The following is a 14,054-nucleotide window of genomic DNA, read 5'->3' as shown; positions in this document are numbered from 1 at the left end:
TGAAATAAAATAATCAGCAGGTCATGGGTTCGAATCCCACGTCCACCAAGCTGCCACTGTTGGGCCCCTGCGCAAGGCCCTTAACCCTCAAATGCTCAGTTGTATAAAAATGAGATAATGTAAGTCACTCTGGATATAAGGGTGTCTGCCAAATGCTGGAAATGTGAATGTTCTGTGTATTGGACTGCCTGGTTTTTGAATGTGATATGAAACTATGCATCATGGAGATCCCCTGACATGTACAAATCCCTGGTTTTGCAACATGAATCACATCTGGTTGCTTTAACATTTGGTCTTTGGAGTTTAGGAGTAGTTTATCCCTATCAAACTAAACTCTAATGAAATGTGCCATCCTTCAAATTAAAAAGGACATTTTCTGACCCCTTATTCAAAACATTTAAGGGTTCGTTTCACCCAGACAGTTTGGTTGTACTTGTTTCTAGTTGCTAAAGCCTGTTCCTTTTTCTTCAGGACGTTTTGGCCTCAGGTGTAAAAAGCAACCCTGTCACATAGCAGAAGATTGTCTAGCAAATTGCCGGTCTGTACAATATTTAAGGCAATGTCGTAAGACCTCATCAGAATGCTATTAGTATGTCTGTTTTTTTGGTGTGGCAATATTAACAAATGGTAATGGACTGTTATAAAGGGTAAGTCGTATGTGGTAAAAAGGATAAACTGAAATAATGGCTGTATAAAAGTGGTATTTAAATTAATGCTACATGCTACATGTTTGGGACAGGGTGATACAGAACACAATGTATTTTATAAGGCTAACAGTCAGCCAAATAGGGTTGATGACCTAGCAAATATTGCCAACATCACTCACATCAGGTTATGCAATCAGTCAATCATATGGCAGCTTACTGTTGAAATCAAAGATCACAACAAAGGAAAAATGCTATGCTATATCTAATTTTCAAAACAAGCTAGATTTCAGACACTGCTGATCTCCTGGGATTTTTACAAACAAAAACACTGAAAATCATATTATTTTATAAAACAGTGTGTGTGTGTGTGTGTGTGTGTGTGTGTGTGTGTGTGTGTGTGTGTGTGTGTGTGTGTGTGTGTGTGTGTGTATTTCATAAGTAATTGTATTTTCAGATGATACATTTTGTATATTTTGTCTATTTATTTTCCTCTGGTCAAAAGTACAGCTAATTCCAGGCACATTTATTTTATCTTAATTTGTTTTATTTTATTTTATTGTGTTTTCATTTATTTTTCATCCTTTTTTGGACCCAATTTATTTTGTTTTATTTTTATAATATGGACAAAGAACAAAAAGCATTTTACTGCATATTGTATGTTTGACTGTGCATGTGACCAATGCAATTGGAAATTGAGTTTAAATTAAAAAGCTGAAGACCACACTGGGTTCCACTGCTGTCAGCCAAGAACAGGAATCTGAGGCTTTTGTGGGCACATACTCATTCAAATTGACAGTTTAAGATTAAAAATATATCACATGGTCTTTTAGCAGACTTCATCTGTCCAGTCTGTGCCTATAATCTTCTCTTATTATTGTTCCTGGCTGCTGAGTGGCACCTGATGTGGTCTTCTGCTGTTGTAGGTCATCCATCTCAAGGTTGTGTGTTCTGAGTTGCTTTTCTGTTCACCACAGCAGTAAAGAGTTATTATATGAGTTACCATATAATCAGTTTGGTCATTCTCCTTATCAGTAAGACTCTAGAGACTGTTGTGGGTGAAAATCCCAGGAGATCAACAGTTTCTTGAACGCCAAACCAGCCCACATGGCACTAACAACCGTCCCAATGTAAAATATACAGCTATAACACTTCTTCCAAATTATGATGTTTGATGTACACATTAACAGAGGCTTTTGATCTGTATATGCTTGATTTTATGAATTGCACTGCTCCCACATGATTAATAAATATCACTAATAAACATCACTAATAAAGTGGAGTGTATTAACTAATAAAGTGTATATTGGGGATAAATTACTGTCAAACTGCCTCCTGATTAACTTATCGTGTTAATGTCAAGCTTACGTTTTATAGACTGACAACAGACCTGTTTATAATTTATATATTATCCCATTATATATTGTCTATATATTAATATATTATATATGATCAATTGTGTTAAGTATAAGTGGTTGTCTCTTTCATATACAAGTTAAATACACAGGACAACAAAGTAACGTCTTAAAGTAGTGACCTACTGGACATGTGTATTAGCGTCGATTTTGTGAGGTAACAGTTGTTAACGCCCAGAGTTTTCACTGCGCATGCGTGGTTGTATAACGTAGGAGAAGCTGAAGGCCTTCCGGGACTGATCCGCGTACACACATACAGAGCATCATGGCGAAAATCGCCAAAACACACGAGGGTGAGTGTATTTCAAAGTGATTATTGTGCGCAAAGTAAAATGTACGTTCGAGCGTTTCTTAGATCACGTTGCTGGTTTGGATAATTAACGTGAAGCTTGTGCAAAAGCGGTGTTTTCGTCCGAGTGAGCATGAACACGGCGCAAAAACAAGATGGCGCTTGTGCGTCTTTATAAAGCTTTGGCCGTGCTGCTATTGCGCATTTTAGAAAACACCGCCGGTTTCTCGCAGGAAACCAACATTTAAACGCGACGACTCGCGTTTTCCAATATAAAAAAAAATCGGCTTTTTAATATCGGCTTCTGCTTTTGTGTGCGCCACAAAAAGAATCTCTTTCTCCGCTTGCAGTTCGTTAGCTAGCGTGAAAACTAAGATGGTCTCTCAAAATGGCGCTAGCTCGGTATAAACACGGAAAAACCATCCGTGCTTGCGAATTTACAGCGTTGTGTCAAAACGCTCGTTTCACTAAACACGATAAATTGCGTGTAAAACGATTTCACACCGGTTTAAGAAACGTCTTATTTTAATTCGTTTTTCTGTCAAACCACATCGCTACGTTAGCTAACATGCTAACAACAAGAACGGCATGTCGCATTATGCCTGCTTTCCTACCATGGCAACGACGTCGGCGCACGGCTTCTCTTATTAGCTATTCTAAATTATTTATTTATTTATTATAATTTTTTTTTTTTGCTGTTCTGTTAGCGTGTTCAGTTGATATCATTTTGTCGTGTATATTTGATGTTTGTGTTCAGATATCGAGGCGCAGATCCTGGAGATCCAGGGCATGAAGGCTGCTCTGCTGGAGGAGGGAGATCAGGGTGTCGGCCTCGATTCTACCGGATTCTACGACCAAGAGATCTACGGAGGAAGCGACAGTCGTTTTGCTGGATATGTCACATCTATTGCTGCCAATGAGCAAGAGGAGGTAAGTGTTTCAGTCAATTCTTTCATGCCCATGTTGTGATTTTATTTAGCTGAGTCAGAGTGGCTTGAGTTGTGGTATAAACTTTTCGTTTTCTGTTTTAAAGTTTATACAACCCTGATTACTGATCAGTCTCTCTCTCGCTCTCTCAGGATGATGAGGAAGACTCCTCTACGACGCTGCTTGGCCAGAAGAAACCGGGGTATCATGCTCCCGTGGCAATACTCAATTCCATCCCTCAGTCAGATGAGCAGGTACCTGAGAAGTGCTTCTTTCTTCTATTACCACTGTAGTGTACCTAACTACTTTTTGTAATGCTCCACTGTTTGGTTGAACAATATAGCAAAGTGTTGATCTAAATACGAATTATAACTTGTTTATGATAAGTCTAAAATTACAATAAAACAAATTTACAACAAAAAAGGTCATGTTAGTAGATAATTTAGTCTTTAATCAAATGATATTTCACTGGCTTCCATGAACAATATGATAGAATTGTGTAGTAAATTGACATCTTGTGTTGTATTTCTCACACACCACCGAGGTAAACCGTCAGATAGCAGTCATATTTGTTGCCTAAAAGTGAAATTTAATCACTGTCACACAACATTGTGTCCTATTTAAGTATACTGAAGCTTTTGCATCTTTCAGGAATCTGTTTTGTGGTGTTGCAGAACTGTTCTGTTATAAGATGTGTAATTTATATGGCCACCGTGCCTGTTAACAATTTGTTGCCTTAAAATAATAGTATTTAATTTGAATAGTCTGTTCTTGTTAGTTGGCTTTTTTTTTTTTTTGCTCTTTTTCTCTCCTCTATCCCCGTTTTGAAACAGTTTAAAATGCACTGACCGTCAGTTTCTCTTCCTCTACAGTATGATCCTTTTGCCGAGCATCGGCCACAGAAGATATCGGATCGTGAAGATGAATATAAGAGGCGCAGGCAAAAGATGATCATCTCTCCAGAGCGTCACGACCCCTTTGCAGACGGTAAATATGATGCCATCATTTGACTTGATAGCTCCATCCATGCCTATACTGATCTGTGCATTGTTGGGCCACATGTTCATCATTGCTGATCCAGATCAGCTGTTTTGGTGCTTAACCCTTTGAACACTACCCAACATTGCTCTCTCCCAGACATTTAAATCTATTACACAACGCTTTTCCTGTTATAAACAACAGAAATTTACAAACAATTTGGACAGGTCTGACTATGGGATATTGCCGAGGATTGCAGGTGCTGTCTGTCTGTGGGAACTAATAGTTGGGTGGTGTTGAATATAGTTTGTAGACACAACCAGTCAGGTTGCAGGTAGGTGTGCGTGTGTCCTTTCAAAGGGTTACTGGATTATTATTTATGCTGAATTGTTTTAAATAGACAGCCAGGAAGGCGTTCAACCACACGAGCTCTCTAGAAAGGAATGTTTTAGCCACATTGCTTGTCAGAACAGTGCATATATGTAGGTTAGCACCTTAAGTACAAAACATTACTAAAAGAGCTCTGTTGCACTGCGAAGCCAACATTGGTTGAAAAACTGTGATTTGTTTACTGTTAGTAAAACAGTTAACTAATCAGTCAGCCAGACTGGTGGCATTTTACTATAATAGCAAGCTTCTATATGCTTTGCCTTTTTTAGACATCTTTTTGGAAGAGCTGCATTGCGTTTGCTAACACCATACAATTGTAAAGCATTTGGTGTTGCTCTCTAGCATTGTAGATGCATATGCAATTCATTTAATAAACTGGCGGCTAAAAAGTACATATGAAGTAACCTTGTAAACACAAGCTGATAACTTTACATGGAGAAATGTTTCACACAGGAAAGCGTTCAGCTTAGGAATTCAGTTATACAGTGGATAGGACACCTTGCATGTAGCAAATTTCAAACAGGCACATCCTCTATATAAGTGTTGTGTAAATATATTTCTATTTTATCTTTAAAATAGAAGTATATGTTAAAGAATCTGTGTACAAACACTCCACAGCCCCATACTAACTGTGCTTAATTTCTCTCCTACAGCAGTACTGCTATGCCAGTCCTGTCTGCACTCTCTTAAGGGTGCAGCACCTCATCCTGTGTAGGTTATGGTGAACAAAGGAAGAGAGTTTATCAGATTTAGGAATATTTTGTGGGGGGGAGGGACATGGACTCAACAACTCTCTGTACCCAAAGTTCTGATGTAGTAATTATACAAACCTCCTCTCAACCTCATCCTTCCCCATTTTGTCATTTTTTTAATTTATTTTGCCAGACTCATTCTATTTGTTTAATTTTTTTAACAGCAAAAAAAAATAAATCAGCATCTTGACATCCAAATTTACCTTTTTAAAATGCGAATAGGTGCTTTAACAATTTTTCCATTCTCCTAATGGTACAAATCTAGCTTTACATATTAATAATGCTTTGTAATTCTAATTAAAGCTGTAGTCTTCTATGAGGTTTGAGTACAGTGAGTGACAAGGGCATCACAGGTGCTATGACTGTTGTGTGTGAGTTCAAACCATTTTCCAAAGTGTTACTAATGGTAAAGAGCAATTTTCTAGGCTTCTTTTCTGCCGGTTGAAGTCTGACTGCAGATGGACCCTTGGCACTGAAAGTGTACGTATTCTGGAGAGCACAGCCCAGGACCCTGCAACATTGATGGCTATATCCTCTCCTTAACATAAACCACTATGTACCTGCCTGTTTTTAACTATGAATGTTAGGAGTGTTTGTTTTAATGTTAGGCTGTTTTGTGATGCAACCTGTTATGTGAGAGGACATAGTAAGTAAAGATTTCTGTGGAGTAGAATGAGGGTCAATTGACTGTTTGCAATGTGAGGACGTGATGGTGGTAGCATGTGCCTGGCTGACTGTCTTGCATTTTGTTGCTGCTCTTTTGCACAGGGGGTAAAACGCCAGATCCCAAGATGCCTGCCAGATCGTACATGGATGTGATGAAGGAGCAGCATCTTTCTAAAGAAGAGGTATAGAAGACTTTGGTGATATCTTTAACCTTAGTCATGGATCTGTAAGCAAATGACAAGAAGGTTGTAAGATGTTTTCTAAGTACTGCTGCTTCTCTTTCTTCTGTACAGAGAGAAATCAGGCTGCAGATGGCAGAAAAGGCAAAATCAGGTGACCTGAAAGCAGTCAATGGCTCTGCTGCATCTCAAGCTGCTGCTCCCAAACGCAAGCGTCGATGGGACCAGACTGCTGACCAGACCCCGAACTCTACTCCCAAAAAAGTGTCCAGCTGGGACCAGGCAGATAGCTCAGCAGATGTATCTGTAAGTTTGGGTTGGCATAGAATAAACACTTTGTTCAGTCTGTGTTTATAAAACACAAAATATCTTGCTTAATAAAGCTTAATCTGTATTTTTCTTCTCCAGACACCAGGACACACACCTTCAAACAGTCGCTGGGATGAGACACCTGGTCGTCCCAAGGGTAGTGAGACTCCTGGAGCCACCCCTAGTACACGCATGTGGGACCCCACACCCAGCCACACACCTGCTGGTGCTGCAACGCCTGGCCGAGACACCCCTGGTCATGCCACACCTGGTCATGGTGGTGCCACATCCAGTGTGCGCAAAAATCGCTGGGATGAGACACCAAAGACAGAGAGAGGTTTGTTAGCCAACTGCCTGAAAGCGAAGATGAATGAAGTGCATTAATAAATAGTCTTATGTATTACTTTTATTTTAAATTGCCCTCTTTCTCCCCTTTTTAGAGACACCTGGACATGGCAGTGGCTGGGCTGAGACTCCTCGAACAGACAGAGGGGACGAGTCTGTGGAAGAGACCCCAACTCCTGGAGCAAGCAAAAGGAAGTCCCGTTGGGATGAGACTCCTGCCAGTCAGATAGGCTCCTCTACACCTTTGCTCACCCCTGGAAAAACCCCTATTGGAACACCAGCTATGAATATGGCCACACCAACTCCAGGTACAACTGCTACAGAAATGTGAATATTAATAGATATCTATAGTCATACACAGGTTGCATATAATTGTTTTTTTTTTTTTTCTTCCCCATAGGTCATTTGATGAGTATGACTCCTGAGCAGCTTCAAGCATGGCGTTGGGAGAGAGAGATTGATGAGCGAAATCGTCCACTGACTGATGAAGAGCTGGATGCTATGTTTCCAGAAGGTTACAAGGTATGCTGTGGATACTTCCAATTTATGATACCTAAAATAATTCTATAATATTAAGCACAATCATTAACATGTCTTATCACCAGGTGCTGCCCCCACCAGCAGGCTATGTGCCTATCCGCACCCCTGCAAGGAAGTTATCTGCCACTCCAACACCCATTGGTGGCATGACTGGATTCCACATGCAGGCTGAAGACCGAACCACCAAACAGATGAATGACCAACCATCTGGCAACCTACCTTTCCTAAAACCAGATGACATCCAGTACTTTGACAAACTTCTGGTGAGCTTCTTGATCATATGAACATTAATTCCTTTTAGAGTTTGTTTGTTTTGGGAATAAATAATTATTGTCTCTTTCAGGTTGAGGTGGATGAGTCCACTTTGAGTCCAGAAGAGCAGAAGGAGCGCAAGATCATGAAACTACTTTTGAAAATAAAAAATGGCACACCTCCCATGAGGAAGGTATGTAATCTGATGTGCTAAACTGTAATGATTCAGCGGTCTCTTATCATCTCACTTGACCATGAACTTTTCTAACCACCTCTGCTGTACTTTCAGGCTGCTCTCAGGCAAATCACAGACAAGGCCAGGGAATTTGGTGCTGGTCCGCTTTTCAATCAGATTCTGCCGCTGCTTATGTCTCCTACCCTTGAAGATCAGGAGCGCCATCTGTTGGTGAAGGTCATTGACCGCATCTTATACAAACTGGACGACTTGGTTCGACCTTATGTCCACAAGGTATGTCTTGTAGAGTCTTGGGGTAAAAATATTGAATTGCATGGAATCATCCTTTATTTATGAATTAGTATGTGTGGCTTATTTCTCCAGATCCTTGTGGTGATTGAGCCCTTGCTGATTGATGAAGATTACTATGCTAGAGTAGAGGGCAGAGAGATTATCTCCAACTTGGCAAAGGTGGGCCAAAATTTTGATGATGCATATACTGGTGATTAGGTGTTTTATTTGAATGTAAACACGTATTCTTTATTTATTTACTTTTTTACACAGGCTGCTGGTCTGGCCACTATGATCTCCACAATGAGGCCTGACATTGACAACATGGACGAGTATGTGAGAAACACAACAGCTCGTGCCTTTGCTGTTGTGGCCTCTGCTTTGGGTATTCCCTCCCTCCTGCCTTTCCTCAAAGCTGTGTGCAAGAGCAAGAAGTCATGGCAGGCTCGACACACGGGCATCAAAATTGTGCAGCAAATTGCCATCCTTATGGGGTGTGCAATCTTGCCCCATCTTCGCAGCTTGGTGGAGATTATCGAACATGGTCAGTATGTGGTATTAACCCTATTGTAAATCTAAATAGGATCATGACATGCTGGATGCTTTTGTGTTATGTGCAACATCAGATATGGATTTAAGAATTAAAATTTGTAAATAATTTCTTTATTTATTTTAACTAAACATATTTTGTAGTAAACATTTCTTTTTTGTTTAATTCTTTATTAATCACCTGTATTTATACTTGCAGGTCTTGTGGATGAGCAGCAGAAGGTCCGAACCATCAGTGCTTTGGCTATTGCTGCTCTTGCAGAGGCTGCCACACCCTATGGTATTGAGTCTTTTGACTCTGTGCTTAAGCCCCTTTGGAAAGGTATCAGACAACACAGAGGAAAGGTGAGTAAGATCTCAACAAATTTATGAGCTATGTTGCTTAATACACACTGATTTTTGCAATCGTCATGGTTTAAAATAATACTAATTAAGAGTATGCCACATTTGTATTTGTCTTTGTTCAGGGTCTGGCTGCTTTCTTAAAAGCCATTGGATACTTGATTCCTCTGATGGATGCTGAGTATGCCAACTACTACACAAGGGAAGTGATGCTTATCCTCATTCGAGAGTTCCAGTCTCCAGATGAGGAGATGAAGAAGATTGTGCTGAAGGTGAGGTGAACTTAGAACATTTAAACATGAATATATTTAGATATTTAATACAGTCAGTAATGCAATACTTTTAAATTACACTATTGTGTATATGCTTATAGAACTTGGTCAGACTTTTGTTTGCCACACTTTCAGGTGGTGAAGCAGTGTTGTGGGACAGATGGTGTGGAGGCCAACTACATCAAAACTGAGATTCTGCCCCCTTTCTTTAAACACTTCTGGCAGCACCGTATGGCCTTGGACAGGCGTAATTACAGACAGGTATGCTGAAAGCTTATTAGCTTTCTCAGCAATTTCATATGGCTCTTATTTCATGCCACCTTTCTCTTTTCACTAGTTGGTAGACACTACAGTGGAGCTGGCCAACAAAGTTGGTGCAGCAGAAATCATCTCAAGAATCGTGGACGACCTGAAGGATGAAGCTGAGCAGTACAGAAAGATGGTGATGGAGACAATTGAGAAGATCATGGGTAACCTGGGTGCAGCAGACATTGACCACAAACTGGAGGAGCAGCTTATTGATGGCATCTTGTATGCGTTCCAAGAACAGACCACTGAGGTGAGTCGCACAGGATCATCTTTGGTCATGCTTTTTGGTTTATTTGTTTTATGCAGTTTTTTTGGGGTGGCTGGAATGGCAGGTCCATATTTGAATTGGTGATATTGATTCATCTCACCAGGATTCTGTGATGCTGAACGGTTTTGGAACAGTGGTGAATGCTCTGGGCAAGCGTGTTAAGCCCTACCTGCCTCAGATCTGCGGTACTGTCCTGTGGCGTCTAAACAACAAGTCGGCTAAAGTTCGTCAACAGGCTGCTGACCTAATTTCTCGCACAGCTGTGGTTATGAAGACCTGTCAAGAGGTGAGAGAATTAATTTTACACTAAAATCGCAACTTTTTGAATATGTACATGATATAATCCTGTTACTCATGCTTCCCATTTAACCTGTTCTATTTCTCTCTTTATATTAACAGGAGAAGCTGATGGGACATTTGGGTGTAGTGCTATATGAGTACTTGGGAGAGGAATATCCTGAAGTGCTTGGAAGCATCCTCGGGGCCCTTAAAGCCATCGTTAATGTCATTGGTATGTGATTATCCAATGTAATCAGCTTTTCTGATACACAAGTCTGTGGTTTGATTCAGAGAGAGGCATTTATCTTCTGCCTGCCAAAGAAACTGTTGTGTTACTACTTTAGACCTAGAATTGAAATGGTTTCAGTTTTTTTTAGTTTGAGACAGCTAGCTCTGGACACTGTTTTGTGAGAATAGTGAAGATAAATCAACATTTTAATGCAAAAAAAATTATAATAATTTAACCATGATTTATTCTGAAGTCTCGTGTGTGGATGTGTTGCTCCTGGTATGTACGGTTCAATAGCATTGTGGAACAGTTGCCTCAGCTTCTTAATACTGATTTATCCTTTCTCAGGTATGCACAAGATGACCCCTCCAATTAAAGATTTACTTCCTCGGTTGACACCAATCCTGAAAAACAGACATGAAAAGGTGCAAGAAAACTGCATTGATCTCGTGGGACGAATTGCTGACAGGTCAGTGTTGAGTCTTGCTCAAATTGGATGAAATTACATTTTTTTTGAGCATACATAGTTTTAAATGTTTTAGAATCGGTAAGCATGCTATGTGAGCACCAGAGTTGTTCATGTTCTAGCGGGGTATAGTGGTAATGTCTGTTACACTTGATTATTTGTTTTGACAAGAGTAATGTGGAAGTGGCTGTACTAAAGTTCAGGCTATGGCTTTGTGCATAAGGTGCAGCCTTTACGGACATTATATTTGGCGTGTGTGGTTTTTAACACTTACTTGAAGTATTAAACATTTTCATGTACCTTATTGAATAGTTTTGTACATCTGTAAATGTTCTTTCTTTGTAGAGGTGCAGAGTATGTGTCTGCCAGGGAGTGGATGCGAATCTGTTTCGAACTGCTGGAGCTGCTGAAAGCTCACAAGAAGGCAATCCGACGAGCCACAGTCAACACTTTTGGCTACATCGCTAAGGCAATTGGGTAAAAAGTCTTCTTAATTTTGAATCCATTTTGGTGCTTGCGACAGTGAAACCCAAACACTAATCACTTTACTCTCGATTTGTCTAGACCTCATGATGTGCTTGCCACACTGCTTAACAACTTGAAGGTGCAGGAGAGGCAAAACAGAGTTTGCACAACAGTAGCGATAGCCATCGTGGCAGAAACATGCTCACCCTTTACCGTACTCCCAGCGCTGATGAATGAGTACCGTGTACCTGAACTTAATGTTCAGAATGGTGTTCTTAAATCCCTCTCCTTCTTATTTGAATATATTGGTGAAATGGGAAAGGATTACATCTATGCTGTCACTCCATTGTTGGAGGATGCTCTGATGGACAGGTGAGCTCAGAAATGAGTCATCATTTATACTCGTAGTATATTATAGTTATCGGTTTCATTTGTTTGCTGTAATTGATGTAACCTTTAAATATTTGCCTTCACAGAGACCTTGTGCATAGGCAGACAGCCAGCGCTGTAGTGCAGCACATGTCGCTGGGTGTGTATGGCTTTGGTTGTGAAGACTCGCTAAACCACTTGCTCAACTATGTTTGGCCTAATGTTTTTGAAACATCACCTCACGTTATCCAAGCCGTTATGGGAGCACTTGAGGGACTTCGTGTGGCTATTGGACCGTGCCGGATGTTACAATATTGCCTGCAGGTAAGTGATTAAGAATTTGAAGAAAAGGAAGAATTGATTTCATTGACATGATTTTTGTCTCTCCGTCAACTTTTAAATTGTTAAATTAAACTTAATTATTTTCTTTTCAGGGTTTGTTCCATCCTGCACGGAAAGTTCGAGATGTGTACTGGAAGATTTATAACTCCATCTACATTGGCTCGCAGGATGCGCTGATCGCACATTATCCCCTCATCTACAATGATGAGAAGAACCCATTTGTCCGCTATGAGCTGGATTACTTTCTGTAAATATGTTTAAACTTGTGCACTGTTCATTTTTGTTTCTTTTATTCTTCTAGACATGGTTTATAGTACATGGTCCGTTTACTTTTAGTTGTATTGGTTTGCAGCTTCATCTATCACACATGCTTGGGGTTAGCAAATCCGTTTTAAATTAAAGTACAGACCATAAAAAAAAAAAACACAGAAAATGAAACTACGTATTTGGACGTAATTTTTTTAACTAAATCCATAATCAATTGCAGTTAAATGTAGCGGCAGATTTGCCAGAAAATATTAAGCCCTTAGTAGGAAAGACTTGACAACCTTCTTATATGTAATAATTTCTGTGCAATCATCTGTTCTTACTGGTTATTGCTTGTTATGGCTGAATAAACGTTTGTGTATGAAAAGGTTTTTTTTGTTGTGTGCTCATATTGTAATTGAAATTTTTTATTTTAGTTTTTTTTAGTTTTCAGTGGTTTAAGTTTGGCAATTAAAGCATTGTAGACTGTAGCTCCGCAGGGCCAGATTTCTGGGTTTTGTTCAGCAGTAGGTAGGCGTGGTTCTGACGTCACTTCAGCTAGTAACTTTCTGCACTGAAGTCAGAAATACTTGAAGTGGTTTGTCAGACACAAGAATATCCTGCTGTGTGAAATACATTCAGACAGTTTCTCATACTGTTCACTCCACCAACTGTGGGAACATCTGAAGGAAACTACTCATATTTTATAGCAGCAAATCTGTTTTGTGTTGGAAAATTGTAAATGTACATCTACATCAACCTGAACTCAAGTTTACCAGTAAAAGGAGATTTTGTGCACACAAATCAGTAGTAATCACACATCAGTGCTTGCAAACACAGGTGAGTACATTAACAATGGTTCAGTAAAAGTTTCAGAAGGGAATCTGCTAACTTGTATTTAAACTGATATATCAACAGTTGTTTTAATAAGTAAAAACATTTCCAACCTTCTGTGCGTCCTATTAAACCAATTTACATGTTTAACTTGTTTAGGGTTACATAAGTAATCAGTCATTTATTTTGAGCAATATTTGTAGAATATAAAGTGTTCAACCTTTTTGACAAATTTTGGTCAGATCATCAGTGAGTACCTCATGGGCTGGTGTGAATCTCATATATTGCTGATTTCCTGGGACTTCCATGTGCAACAGCCTCAAAGTATTGTTTAAAAAAAAAATCCCAGAAGCATCCAGTAAGCAGCAGATCTGCAGATAGACATGCAATTCTGATGGCCAGACTGGGTTGAGCTGATAGAAAGGCTATGGTAACCCAAACAACCTCTTTACAGCTGTTGTGAACAGAAAACCATCTCAGAAACACAACATATCAGACCTAAAAGTGGATAGGCTGCAATAGCAGAAGACCATATGTTCAACTTATGTCAGGCAAAAAAAAAAAAATGAAGCTACAGTGTATACAAAGTTGATGATAGAAAAACATGCCTGTTCTGATGAATTTCTACTGCAGCATGCAGAAGTTAGGCACAACATTTGTCATCAGCAGCATGAATCCATGGACCAAACCTGCCTCGTTCAAATATTTAGGGCTAATGGCAGTGATGTTATGATGCAAACAATCATTTCTCTGCACACTTTGGACCTTTTTTATTACCAACAGGAAGTTATGCATCAAGACGCTCTGTTCTAGCACCTAGGCTGTAGAATGAATTTCCCTTAGAAGTCTGAGCTGTTAAGTGACTGGCAATCTTGCAAACAATGTCTAATGAGTATAGACTAGTACGCTTAAAACGTCTTTGTGCTTTATCT

General features: G+C 39.7%; 1 protein-coding gene across 7 annotated transcripts; it reads left to right on the top strand.

The window, feature by feature from the left end:
- Positions 1–2,196: 2,196 nt before the first annotated feature.
- Positions 2,197–12,679, top strand: sf3b1 (splicing factor 3b, subunit 1). 7 transcript variants are annotated; one of them, XM_047814628.1, is made up of 25 exons: positions 2,198–2,352; positions 3,106–3,278; positions 3,428–3,529; positions 4,148–4,262; positions 6,164–6,243; positions 6,355–6,540; positions 6,649–6,886; positions 6,990–7,202; positions 7,295–7,416; positions 7,500–7,697; positions 7,778–7,879; positions 7,976–8,155; positions 8,246–8,332; positions 8,426–8,696; positions 8,901–9,046; positions 9,169–9,315; positions 9,451–9,576; positions 9,653–9,874; positions 9,996–10,178; positions 10,292–10,403; positions 10,749–10,869; positions 11,212–11,343; positions 11,431–11,703; positions 11,808–12,024; positions 12,135–12,679. In XM_047814628.1, exons 1-25 carry the CDS (start codon positions 2,325–2,327, stop codon positions 12,291–12,293), a joined length of 3,933 nt encoding a protein of 1,310 aa, XP_047670584.1. In that variant the 5' UTR covers positions 2,198–2,324; the 3' UTR covers positions 12,294–12,679. The 7 variants fall into 7 exon arrangements, 4 of the variants coding, with proteins under 4 accessions (XP_027021812.1, XP_047670584.1, XP_027021810.1 ...); XM_027166009.2 differs by having other exon boundaries at positions 6,355–6,546; XM_027166010.2 differs by lacking the exons at positions 2,198–2,352; positions 3,106–3,278; positions 3,428–3,529; positions 4,148–4,262 and adding an exon at positions 4,285–5,875 and having other exon boundaries at positions 6,355–6,546.
- Positions 12,680–14,054: the final 1,375 nt, after the last annotated feature.

This window comes from Tachysurus fulvidraco, chromosome 6 (assembly GCF_022655615.1).
Source record: "Tachysurus fulvidraco isolate hzauxx_2018 chromosome 6, HZAU_PFXX_2.0, whole genome shotgun sequence".
NCBI classification, from domain to species: domain Eukaryota; kingdom Metazoa; phylum Chordata; class Actinopteri; order Siluriformes; family Bagridae; genus Tachysurus; species Tachysurus fulvidraco.
This window is presented reverse-complemented; position numbering and strand designations above follow the sequence as displayed.

What these genes read in the sequence shown, in the direction of transcription:
- sf3b1 (XM_027166009.2), top strand. Translation starts at nt 2,325, where the DNA reads ATGGCGAAAATCGCCAAAACACACGAGG. An exon ending in GACACCAAAGACAGAGAGAG is followed by an intron (nt 6,887 to 6,989) that starts GTTTGTTAGCCA and finishes TCCCCTTTTTAG; the next exon opens with AGACACCTGGACATGGCAGT. An exon ending in TTATCTCCAACTTGGCAAAG is followed by an intron (nt 8,333 to 8,425) that starts GTGGGCCAAAAT and finishes TTTTTTACACAG; the next exon opens with GCTGCTGGTCTGGCCACTAT.